Consider the following 13,733-nt stretch of genomic DNA (forward strand, 5'->3'; position numbering starts at 1 on the left):
CCCCCCCCCCCCCCCCAAAACCCGAACCCATTGTTTTTGTAATTTTGTACACTTTTTTGGCTTACGTGGCATCCAAATATTTCTCACGCGCCTCAACTACATGGAGTCATGGGGTGTGCCATGTAAGTCAAAAGGTGTACAAAATTACAAAAAAAAAAAAAATGAGTTCAAGGGAGTAATAAGAACTTAGTATAGCTAAGGTGTGTCTCTGAAATTTTGATCATAGTCTAGGAATACTTATGCGTTATCCCAAATAATTTTTACCCTAACATCAAGAGAGCCAAAGCGTAAATAGATTGAGTAACGACCTCCATCATGATGACTATTTATAGCTACAAACTTTCAAGTATTAACTTAAAAGGAGTTTTCTAATATTTAATGATGAATGAAATTAGTGAAAGTTCTAAAACATTTTCATAGAGAATATTTTTTAATTAGTAATAGCTTAAAAGAACAAAAAGATGACCTTGTAATTAGAACCTAACTATGTATAGTCCATCCTCTAGTTTAGGATGCATTTTAGTCAATGAAAAATAAATACTGATTACAATATATCAAGTAGATCAATAGAAAACACAACATATTAAAGAAATTATGTTTAAATTTATTATTCCACACACTAAACAAAGAAATATTTAAATATTATACAATTAAGAAAATATCACAGACATATCTGAAAAACAAGGATAAAAAGTATCACTATTTTCTTTAGTGAGTAGGTGGGCTTTTGCTCCTTTTCTAACAAGAGACTGACTATCAACAATCATATGAAAAAAAAAAAAAAATCTAATTGCAGTATCATTAAATATTTATTACCACTTGAAAAAGTTCTAGAACTAACTAGGTAGATCCGTAGATGTGCTAGGATAAAGAATTAAATTTAGATTTAACTTATATCTACTACTCAGGAAAAAAAAAGCAAATTGTGAGCCCAAATTATTTATTTTATAAGAAAAGAAAACAAAAGTCCACCACCTAATCCACCATTTTTAAATTAAATGATATCTAGTTCTTCTAGCAATTTTTAATTTTTTTTTAGGGTATCTTCCTTTTAATTAGTGGCAAATGGTGGTCATTGAGTATAACTATAATCTTTCATGTATTATTTTATCGTTATTGAGTATAACTATGATCGTTTTGTGCTTATTGTGCGTGTTTTTATGTAGGAACTAGGAATGATGTTCGAGGTAATGAATATTATTGGAGATAATATTGATGTTTTGGACCTTCGAAATTTGAGTACAAGTCTAAGAAATTCAACCAAGATGGAGTTCGAGGGTTAAAGACCAAGTATACATAAAAAAAGAAGGAAGAAAATCGAGGACGAACATTAACATAGTGCGTGCAGCGAGCCAGCTTAACGGCTCATGCCACTTCTATTGTGGATGGAGAGGTGTCATGATCCAAAAAATTAACACTGGGTAAGTAAGTAAATTCTTCACCAACACATAAACTTTATATAAATAAATTCAGAAGAAATAAATCATAAAGTAATTAGTTTTAAAACTCAAAGCCTTTCAATAGATAAAAATATGAAATGCAAACTTTTTCAAAATTTAGTGTCACTTGTACAAAAGCTATTAAAATTAAGATGCACAATTGTTTGTACCATACAACTTTCTAGGAAATCAAATAAATAAAGATAAAATGATAGAATAAACTAGCGACTTCACTCCGAATGTTGGTATCTCACCAAAGCTTCGAGTAGATACAGCCTCGAACGAGTCAGAATCAATGCAGACTACTAGTATCAAGATCTTGTTGGGAAAGGCAAGCACAAAATAAATGTGCACGACAGGGTAATAGCGGAAAAAAACCCAAGTCAAAACTTTCCTTTCTATTTGAACCAAGAGAAGATAAAATAATGCAAGAACAAACTGTTTGGGCTGCAAACAAATCAACCAAGCAAGAAAAATAAATCAACACACGAGACACCAAATTTAACATGGAAAACCTCCTCAGTGTGAAGAGTAAAAATCACAAGGCCAAAGCTCCACTAAAATCAACAAGAGTTACAAAAGTGTTCTCCAAAATGGTCACCAACAAAGTGCCAAACAATGAGCAACACAACTACAAGATAGCACCAAGAACTAGAGAAATAAAAGAAGCAAAAACACCAAACCCGCAGCTATTGTTCACGAGCTAAAATCTGGAGCTACAGGACTCCAAATCACCCTCTCTTAGGTTCCAATCAAATATCAAGTTGAAAAGAACAAGTTGTCCAAAAATCAGCTCAATCGGATAAGAAACACAGTGGAAATCGCGATTTGAAATTGGTTGTCAGGGCTTGTGTGAAAATCTGCACTTTCTCACTTTTCTCTCTATATGGTTGCTCTCAAACTCTTGTGATATTACTCAAATAAGACCTAAAAGAAAGTCTTACATATGCACCATAATATTGGGCTTATGGGCAAAAGTGGGCTAGTCAAATTTGGGCTAAATTTATCCACAAAGGAAAGTAAAGAAGACCCCAAACCTTGGACTTTTATTTATCCACATAGAAAGGGAAAAAGGCCCAAAATCCAACAATTCTCCCCCTACCGACTATGTGGAGGAAACCGCCATCCCGACGATCATGCAACATTCTTCAAACTTTTATCTTGGCAAAGCTTTAGTCATCATGTCGGAACCATTATCATTAGTATGGATCTTTTCAAGTTCAAGCAACTTAGAATCCAACACATCTCGAATCCAATAATACATCACGTCAATGTGTTTAGACCGACCATGAAATGTAGAATTATTGCCAAGGTGAATAGCACTTTGACTGTTGCGATAAAGCACATACCTCTCTTGAGCACAACCAAGTTCCCCCAAAATCTCTTCATCCAGATCAATTATTTGCAAGCTTCAACAGCTGCAATAAGCTCAGCCTCTATAGTAGTTAAAGCAACACAATTTTGCAACCTAGATTGCCAAGTCACAACTCCCCCTGCAAAAGTAATCAAGTAGCCTGAAGTAGAATTACGAGTATCAACATCACCGACCAATCTGAATTAGTGTAACCACAAAGAATAGGCTTCCCTGTACCAAAACACAAACTTAGACTAGAAGTGCCACAAAGATATTTCATAATCCACTTTACAGCATTTCAATGCTCTCTTCTCAGATTAGAAAGAAAACAGCCAACAATACCAACTCATGAGCAATATCTGGCTTGTACACACCATTGCATACATCAAACTACCAACAGCTGAAGCATAAGGAACTTTCTTCATATCTTCCTTCTCACCATCACTGGAAGGACAATGCTTAGTACTCAATTTGAAGTGCATAGCTAAAGGTGTACTGGCTACCTTAGCTTTGTCCATGTTAAATCTACGAAGTACTTTCTAAATGTACTTTTCTTGTGACAACCACAATTTCTTGGCATCTCTATCACGGACAATCTGCATGCCAAGAATCTGCTTTGCTGGTCCCAAGTCTTTCATAGCAAAAGACTTATTCAATTCTTGCTTCAATTTTTTAATCCTGCAAGTATTATGACCAACAACAAGCATGTCATCAACATAAAGCAAAACCATAATAAAGTCATCATCAGAGAATTTTTGCACATAAGCACAATGGTCTAAAGAAGTCTTTTTGAAGCCCTGCTGACTCATAAAAGAACCAAACTTCCTGTACCATTGCCTGGGAGCTTGTTTTAGACCATACAAGTTCTTCTTCAACTTGCAAACATCGTCTTGCACTGGAGCATCAATGGCATACTGGTCATTCTGAATATGATCACCATCTTCAATATCAACTTAAAGATTTTCACCTGGTGGAATAATCAAAGGAACTGGATCAACATCAACTAGGCTCTCACTGTTCTAAGAATCAACTTTCTCAGCTTTGTCAAGATCTTCAATTGTTTGGTCTTCAAAGAACACAACATCACGGCTTCTAACAAGTTTCTTCTCAATTGGATCAAAGAAATGATAGTCGAATTCATCTTGACCATAACCAACAAAGATACATTGCCTAGTTTTAATATCCAACTTTGACCTCTCATTTTTTGGGACATGCACAAAGGTTTTACACCCAAAAACTTTAAGATGATCATAAGAAACATTCTTACCAGACCAAACTCTGTCAGGAACATCACCATTCAAAGCAACAGTGGAAGATAAATTAATAACATAGGCAGCAGTATTAAGTGCTTCTGCCCAAAAATAATCTGGCAGCTTAGAATCTGAAAGCATACAGCTAACCCTCTCAACAAGAGTTATATTCATCCTCTCCGCTAAACCATTTAGCTGAGGAGTCTTTGGAGGAGTTTTCTGATGGTATTAATATCTGTCAAAAGGACCAATATATTCGCCATCATTATCAGAACATATGCATTTCAATTTCTTTTTTGCCTATATCTCAACCAAGACCTGAAAATTCTTGAACACATTAAGTATCTGATCCTTGGACTTCAAAGAGAATGTCCAGAGTTTGCGCAAATGATCATTAATAAAAGTCACAAAGTAAAGTGCACCACCATGAGACTTTACCTTAAAAGGATCATACAAATTAGAATGTACCAACTCCAGCAAATCAAGCTTTCTTGAAGCCGGATGACTTTGAAAAGAAACTATTTTTTGTTTACCGTCTAAGCAATGAACACATTTTTTCAACTTTGCTTGTTTTACTCCAGAAAGCAAATTCTTCTTAGCCAAATTGTCTGTCCCCTTCTCACTCATATTACTCAGTCTTCTATGTCATAAAATGATGAAGTATCATTCTCCACCACATTTACTGATCTTCTGAAAGTGGACCCCTGAAAAATGTACAAGTTAGACAACTTGTCACCACGGGCTACAACCATTGAACCTCTTGTAAGCTTCATCTGGCCAGCACTAATGGTATTAACATAACCCCCATCATCAAGGTATCCAACAAAAATCAAATTCAAGCGAACATCTGAAGCATGCTTGACATTATTGAGAACTAGTTTGGAACCATTATTACTTTCCAAACAAACAATCCCAACACCAATAACCGCAACCTCATGATTATTTTTCATTTTCAACATCCCAAAATTACCTAGAGTATAAGAAGAAAATAATTCCTTTCTGGGCATCACATGAGAAGTAGTACCAGAATCCACATACCAAGTAGATTCATCGCAAACAAGATTGACAGCATTTTCATCACAAGACACAAGAAGGTAATCGTTAGCAACAACAGCAACACGATTTTCATTATCGCCTTCTTTATTTTGTTGTTTCATAGCTCTCTTGTACTTGAAACAATATTTCTTAATATGCCCATTCTTGTGGCAATAGGCACATGTAACATTCTTGGATGTAAACTTTGACTTTTCTCTACTTTTATCTCTGTCATTTTGACCTCTAAACTTGCTTCTCCCCCTGTCTTCAGTAAACAAAACATCGAAGTGTGAAGTAGAAGAAAATGAGCCTTGAGATCTTCTTCTCATCTCTTCATTCAAGACACCACTCTTAGTATATTCCATGGTCACAACACCACTGGATGCAGAATTAGTCAAAGAAACTCGAAGAGTTTCAAAAGAGTCTGGCAGAGTATTAAGAAGTCATAGTCTCGGAATTTCTTCATCGAATTTCACACCCATTCTGGATAGCTGGTCAATAACATCCTGAAAATCATTAATATAGTTAGAAATAGGAGTGCCCTCTTTATACCTGATGTTCACCCATTGTTTCAAAAGAAACAATTTCTTACTGCCAGTCTTTGAAGCATAAAGTGTCTCAAGCTTATCACATAAGCTTCTAGCATGTGTCTCATTAACAATGTGATTTCTCGCATTATCTTCAACCCATTGTCTAATATAGCCACAAACCTGTGAATGCTCAAATTCCCAATCCTCATCATTCATAGATTCGGGTTTATTAGAAGCAAACACATGTAAATGCATTTTCTTGACAATTAAAAGGTCTTTCATCTTGCATTTCCAAGTATGATAATTACTACCATTCAAACAAACCATCTTGCTCATATTTGACTCCATCATACAAATAGATAATCAACAACAACATAATGCTCTGATATCACTTTGTTGGGAAAGGCAAGCACAAAATAAATGTGCACGACAGGGCAATAACAGAAGAAAATCCAATTCAAAACTTTTCATTCTATTTGAACACTACAAGAAACAGGATTTATTGTGGCAATATTTAGTGGCGAGCTTATTTTTGCTACAAAAGTTATATATTCAGTGGCGACATATGAAGGCGTCGCAGTAGATAAACATTTAGTGGCGAGTTATGTTAACTTGCCGCTAATAGTCGTTGCTAATTCTCAATTATTTGTTTCCACAAATACCAAAATTTTGGCTCCATATTCTTCAGTGGCTACATCTAATTTGTCACATCTAAATGAATTTTGTGGTGACATGACCGCTCCTAATAAGTCAATTTATTAATTTAACATAAAAAGTTAAAAGAAAACAAATGATAATATCTGATTAAAAATTACACACACAACTTTTCTCTCCAAACACTCCTCTTCTCGAATTTCCGCTTCATTTCTCTCAATTAACTCAACTTTTCTTAGGGATTCTTCAAATTGTCACTCTCAAATCTGTTAAATCGCTTCTCATTTCACAAAATGTGAACTCTATTTAGGTAAGTGCTCAAATTTCTTTCAAATGGTATTTTTCCCCCTAATCGTACTTTTATTTCTTTAACCCATTCATAAATCTGTAGCAGATTGAAGTGCTCTGAAGTTTTAAGGCAAAAGGATCTCAAAAATCTACAGAAATCAGAAGTTGCTAGAAGGTTTTAAGAAGAAAGGTTCGAAGTTTGATAATCACTACAAGATTTTGATGTTTTCAAAGTTTTGAAGTTGTTCAAAGGCTTGTAAGGTGCCACTCATGTTAACTCTCTATTTATTTTCCATATTTTGTCGATTTTGAATCTTCACTATTGTTTTTGAGCTATCTCTTTCTCTAGGTTTATTGAAGATTTTTTTTTGAAATTCTAGATCTGTAGATGTTGTAAAGTAACTGCATGTTCATATTGATGTCGAAAATTGTACAAAAATTGTTGTTTTAAAAGAAAATTGTAGTTCTAAGTGTGTTGTTATTATTTCAATAGAACTCGATTTCTGTATATATATATATATGTTAATTTGTTTGAAACCTTCTAAAAAGTTTCAAGAGTTTGTAATCTTTTCCCAAACATAAAAGCTTGTTGGTGATTTGGTTTACTTAAGCTCTTGAAGTGTTATTTTTTCAGCTGAACTATAATAATTTCCTTAATTAGAGTTCTTGTTGGTTAATAAATGGCTCTACCATAAAGAAAACCATCGTACATCCTCTTGTTTGGACAACTCAGTATGCTGAGCTCTTGATCTTACTAGATTAGATTAACTAAAGTGAAATATAGAAACAAATGACTTAAGAGTATGAGTCCATGGCCGGCTAAATCTGCTTGTACGTAACTTTAGTAAATGGCCTTGAAATGAAGTTCTAATGGTTTTGTTAGTTCTAGAATGTTGAGTTTTGTCTAGAATTACCTTTGTTTGGGTCTCAAGGCTTTCAAATTCATTTTAAGATATCTTCTTACTTATAGTTAAAATGGAGCCTTGGGTGTAAGACCTACTTTTGTCGAGACAACCTCCCCTGAAAGTTTTGTAAGTTACATTAAGTCCAGAATTTTGTTTCTAATTGGGTAACATATTTGGTTTACGTTGGTGGGACCCCGAATTATTTTCGGAGGTCCGATTGAAACTTAGGATTTGAATCACAAGAGGTGGTGCAACACTTGCTGGTGCAGCTGCTCTTGCGGAACCAAGGCTCGATCCTACAAAGAAGTGATTGCATATGCGAAGGTGACCAGGTCACCAAGCCTCGACCCTGTGAAGTCGTGGTCGCAACTACAACCTCGCCTATGGATCCAAAGTCTGTAATTCTAGATTGTATATGTGTAAAACAAATTGCTAGGGCCAAGGGGCTTCTCTGTTTCAGAATTGAGGGGAATCTATCTTCTCTTACAGGAGAGTATTAGGAATTTTTTTGTTATTAATGTGAGTGTTCATTTGTTGTATGGCTTCTAAAATTCAATGTAAATCTATATTACAGCTTACTTAAAATATCATGCAGGCATTTGGACAATATTTGGTTAAAATTTAAGAGTAGTTTGCGGTGAACATGCTGATTATGATATAGCTGCAGTAAAAAAGAAGCATTATGAGTGTGTCTGATTTTCCTGAAATTCGTCAAACAAAATGTTGATGTTGACGCTATTCAAATTCAAAACTCTAAAATCATGGGTGAATTCAGAACCTATTCCTAGACTAGCATGTGATGATGAAAAACGAACATGTTCCTTGCAACAAATGGAAATACTTTTTTTCATATGATATTTGTTGGCATTCACCGAACACATACATTCATGACACATAACTGTACTATCTGCTAAACTAAACCTACCCTTTTGCAATATTAAGTTACCAGATAAACAGATCCATAAGATTGAACATCAGGAGTACTATTCGTAACCTTTTATCCTCGCATTGGTGACCATGAATTCTTAGTAGTGTTATTTATTGCTCCAAGTGCCTTCAGAAGAGTGAATTGTAACTGGTTTAGCATTTCCTTGAACCCCTGCACCTCAACAACTATTATAGGTTGACCAATCCTTTCATTGACATACATGACGTTTTTAAAGTCTCTACTAAGAATTCATGGTACTTGTATAGAAGCACCTATAGTCTGTAAAGTTTGCCACGAGCTCTCTTTGACTTTTCTCATTCTTTGCATACACACTAGTGACAATAGCTGAGAAGTTATTACCTCGCCTACAGAGTCAGTCAACACATTTATCCTCGCATTGGTGACCCATTTTCTACTTTGTCATAGCGACAATAACAACAATCAAGTCACTAGTGTGTTCTTCTTTATTTCATTTTTTTATTGTGAAAGTTGGAAAGAGATTTCCTTGGCGATTTCTTGTGGAATTTTGTACATTTAGTGGAGAGTAGCTTGGGGACATCGTAAATGATGTTTTTCACTCTCCTAAATCCACTAGACCTTGTTTAGATTTAAATTCTTGATATTTATGTTGTATTGTTACTTTTAACTACTTAATTTCTTTTAAAATCCTCACAACTTATGTTCCTTTTTTGTTTTGCTCGTTTTTCAGGTCATTTTTCGATCAATCTTGGCCGGATTGTGGTCTACATCTTTCTAGCAAACTTTGATATTTGTGTGTTCTTTGATTTTCAACATTAGGTACGCCATAGCAAGATCACTACTCATTTAATTTTCAATTCTAGTCATAGCCTCATTATTGATATTTTTTACTTTATTTATCCAGATTTCTCTACCACACATGATCTAGCAATTTCTTTGACACTAAATTATGACATATCACCATTACTGGAAATATAATTCTTGTACGCAATTCATGATTTTTTATAGATATATTTCACTGAAAATAAGCTTTTTTTTTAACATAAATTGGTACTTTGAATTGTTGTTTATTCTTTTAGATCTTCATTTTTGTGCAGTAAGAGTCGAACAGATTCCCAGATGGGTCCTCAATTGAATTAATTAATTAACTGCTTTTTTTCTTAAAAGTAGGAATGGATAAAAGTTGGTTAAATATTAGGAATAGAGTTGATCAAAGGTATAGAGATGGAGTGGAAGGTTTCTTAATTGGTCATTTAGTCAACCCGGGGTGAACACTATGATTCGATGTCCTTGTAAAGGATGTATGAATACAGTGTTCAAGCTAAAAAATGATGTAAGAGAAGACTTATTAAAAAAGGGCTTCTGGGATTCTTATAAAGTGTGACACTTGCATGGAGAAGTGTTATCTAGAGTTGAAAATTCTAATGTCACACATAGAGAAGAAGTAGAGGATGATAGCACTAAAGATGATGACATTACTGGAATGATTCACGATGCTTGTGGACATACAAATGTGGAGAATAATACGAATTCTTCAGAGGGTAATGAAGAGCCAAATATCCATGCAACAAAGTTCTACAAACTATTAAAAGATGCTCAGACAGAACTTTATCCTGGTTGCACAAAAGTCTCAAAGTTGTCTTTTATTGTTAAATTACTTCACTTGAAGTGTCTTAATCATTGGAGCAACAAATCGATGGATGAGTTATTAATCTTCTTTAAAGAAGTTCTTCCCGATGGGTCATTTGTGCCTACCTCTTTCTATGAAGCAAAGAAAGTTCTTCGTGACCTAGGCTTGGGGTATACCAAAATAGATGCATGTCAGAATGATTGTATTTTATATTGGCGCGATTATGCCAATGCTCAATCATGTCCCAAGTGTGGTAAGTCTAGATGGAAGTCACAGGAACACAAAAGCAAGAAAGTAGCTCATAAGGTATTGCAACATTTTCCTATCAAACCAAGGCTTCAAAGACTATACATGGCAAAAAAGACATCAAAGAAAATGAGGTGGCACAAGGAAGACAATATTGATGATGGTGTCATGCGACATCCGTCTGACTCAATAGAATGGAAATCTTTCAATGAGCGTCATCCTACTTTTTCAGATGAATTAAGAAATGTCCGATTAGGTTTAGCAAGCGACGGATTCCAACCTTATGGAAATATGAGTACCAATCAAAGCATTTGGCCTGTCATTCTAGTTACATATAATTTGCCACCATGGAATTGCATAAAGAGTTCATACTTTATGATGACACTTCTTATTTCAAGCCCTAAGTCTCCTGGCAATGATTTTGATGTATACTTACAACCAATGATTGAAGAGTTGAAAGAATTATGGGATGGGGTGGAGACTAATGATGCACACTCAAAATCTAATTTTCTTATGTGTGTGGCTCTCATGTGGACGATTAATGACTTTCCTGCATATGGGGACTTTTCTGGATGGTCAACCAAAGGAAAGCTTGCATGTCCTTGTTGCCATAAAGAGACACAATCGATTTCCTTACGTAACAAGTTGTGTTATATGGGTCATCGTCGTTTCCTTCCCACAAATCATCCATGGCATAGAAATAGGGTGTTATTTGATGTGAAAGTGGAAATGGGTGTCACACCTAGCCCTTTAACAGGTGATGAAGCACTTATACAGTTACAAAATTTAGACAATGTGAGTTTTAGTAAAGGACAAAAGAGAAAGCATAATGTTTCTGCCAATGCTTATAACTGGAGGAAGAAAAGTATCTTTTTTCTTTTGCCTTACTGGAAGAGTCTTAGGTTAAGACATAACCTAGATGTGATGCACATAGAAAGAAATGTGTCTGACAACATTTTATCAACTGTGATGAGTATTGTTGGAAAGACAAAAGACACATTGAAAAGTAGATATGATTTGGTGGACCTTGGTATTAGGCAAGGGTTGCATCCAATTAAGGATGGAGATAAAATTTTGTTACAGGTAGCATGCTATGCATTGTCCCCTGATGAGAAGTTCAAGCTATGTGATTTCTTAGCTAATTCGAAGGTTCCAGATGCCTTTTCATCAAATATTTGAAGGTGTGTTAATGTACTTGAGAAAAAGATACATGGATTGAAGTTTCATGATCATCATGTATTATTGCAAGACATTTTACCAGTTGTTATACGTGGTTTACTGCCTAAGGAAGTGTGTGAACCAATTATAGCCGTAGGCAAATTTTTCAAGAATCTATACTCTAAGTGCTTGACAATTGAAGATCTTGATATCCTTGAGGCTGAAATTCCAATCATATTGTGTAAACTTCAAATGGTTTTTCCTCCGACATTTTTGATGTCATGATTCATTTGTCGATACACTTAACCAGAGAGGCAAAACTTGGTGGACCAATTCAATATCGGGATATGTACTCTATTGAGAGGTAACATATCATTCTGTAATTTCGATGACAATATGTTTTAAATGTCATATTTTATAAATTGGAAATCTATTTATAGGTATTTGCGAACACTTAAATCATATATTCGCAATCCTGGTCATCCAGAAGGTGCAATTGCTGAAGGTCATGACGCAAATGAAGGCATTACATTTTTCTCACACTATTTTAAGAGTATCTCAACTAAGTTCAATAAACCAGCAAGAAATGATGATGAATTTGAATCAAATAGTGAGATGTCTATCTTTAAAAAAAGTGGGCAAACAAAGGGGTGTTCTGATGGAAAGAAACTACCCCATGATTAATTCAACCAAGCAGTTTTGTATATTCTTCAAAATTGTGAAGTAAGTTTCCTATTAATTCGGATTTAATTTCACATCAAGATATTTTAATTAAACTTAACTAACACAAAATGTAGGGAATATATGAGAGAGATTGAAATACAAGGTTCAACGAGACCTCATGGAATGCTGAATAATGATTTTATTGATTGGTTTCGTGCACGTGTAAGATTTTACAAACAACACTTAATTAACTATTATTGTTGACATCTAAGTATGAACAAGTCTTATTTTTTTTGTAGATATTTGTACTAGCTTCACAAGGACATGCAACTGATGATCTCATAAGCTTAGTTGTAGGTCCAGAACCATTGGTGCATCGATATTCAATATTTATGGTGAATGAATTTAGGTTCCAAACAAAAGAGCTTGTGAGAAAAACACAGAACAGTGGAGTTCTTGTGAGAGGAGATGATTCAGACTCTAATAAGGAGTATTATGGTGTATTAGAGGATATTTACAAGTTACGCTACGTTGGAAATAGAAAAGTTCATCTATTCAAGTGTCACTGGTGGGATGTGGCTCTCCTAGGAAGAGGATATAAGATTGACAAATATGATTTTACAAGTGTGAATACTCATTGTGCCTTAAATACAAATGAGTCATTTGTGTTGGCATCTCAGTCTGATCAAGTTTTCTATTTGAAAGACATGGTTGACAAAGATTGGCTCGTTGTTGTAAAGACAAATCCTCGAGATTTTTTTAATATGCCTGAAGTTGAAGAAGCAGTAATGAATGAAGAAGCTTATCAACAAGAGGAAGTGGAATGTAATATTTTATGTCCCAATGACCATGAACCTGATATTCATGTGTCTTTATACAGGAATGATGTTGAATCACAAACTGTTTTGCATACCAATGATCAAGAAAATGAGGAAGATAATTTCATTAATGACAATCAGACAGATGTATCTGGGAGTGAAGAAACCGAAGAAGAGCTACTAGATGATGATGATGGAGAAGACAGTGATGAATACTTTTGATGATTGAGAAACAAAGACTACTGAAATAGATGTTTAACTCTTGTTTTGATAAGTTCTCTATATTTTGTTCTTATTGGGCTGACATGAAATTAATTCATGACATTTGTAGCTTTAACTTTGTAAATAGAATCAGCGTTTTAAGTAGAATCAATGATTTACATTTCCATCAATGAAACAATAGTACTTGTTAGTAAAGTGTCCCACATTTTTTACTTGTTTAATATAATACTCTGCTTTATGAATCGATATTTTCCTTGGCAGGTAGATATAATAAGCTTTAATTTCTGCTTCTCATACTTCTCTTTTTATATCTAATGTTCCAGGAAATGAAAGGAACTGGTCGAGGACGTGGACGAGGTAAAGGTAATAGTGGAAGAGATGGTGCAGGAGGTGGACGTGGAAATTTTCGAGAACGTGAATGTTTTGGTACTACATCTCAGCCACCAATACAACAAATAAGAGTTGATGAAGTATCATTGGAGACAAGACATACACCTAACCCAAGTCAAGGACGTCTACAGGTGGAACAAATATCAAGTGATCCTCTCCAAAGAACATCTCCAGGGACACAATCATCAAGAAATCTAGAAGAAAGTATTCGTCCCTCCCTAGAGGTTGAAATTGGTGCAGGTTA

At 34.8% G+C, this 13,733-nt stretch overlaps 2 protein-coding genes across 2 annotated transcripts; both read left to right on the forward strand.

Moving 5' to 3' along the window:
- Positions 1 to 6,422: 6,422 nt before the first annotated feature.
- Positions 6,423 to 13,294, forward strand: LOC125856399 (uncharacterized). Its single transcript, XM_049535929.1, has 4 exons — positions 6,423 to 6,572; positions 6,657 to 6,811; positions 9,093 to 9,181; positions 12,359 to 13,294. Exon 4 carries the CDS (start codon positions 12,452 to 12,454, stop codon positions 13,097 to 13,099), a length of 648 nt encoding a protein of 215 aa, XP_049391886.1. The 5' UTR covers positions 6,423 to 6,572; positions 6,657 to 6,811; positions 9,093 to 9,181; positions 12,359 to 12,451; the 3' UTR covers positions 13,100 to 13,294.
- LOC125855735 (uncharacterized) lies at positions 9,846 to 11,417 on the forward strand. Its single transcript, XM_049535462.1, has one exon. It carries the CDS (start codon positions 9,846 to 9,848, stop codon positions 11,415 to 11,417), a length of 1,572 nt encoding a protein of 523 aa, XP_049391419.1.
- Positions 13,295 to 13,733: the final 439 nt, after the last annotated feature.

The sequence above is a fragment of the Solanum stenotomum genome, chromosome 2 (assembly GCF_019186545.1).
Source record: "Solanum stenotomum isolate F172 chromosome 2, ASM1918654v1, whole genome shotgun sequence".
Classification (NCBI taxonomy): Eukaryota; Viridiplantae; Streptophyta; class Magnoliopsida; order Solanales; family Solanaceae; genus Solanum; species Solanum stenotomum.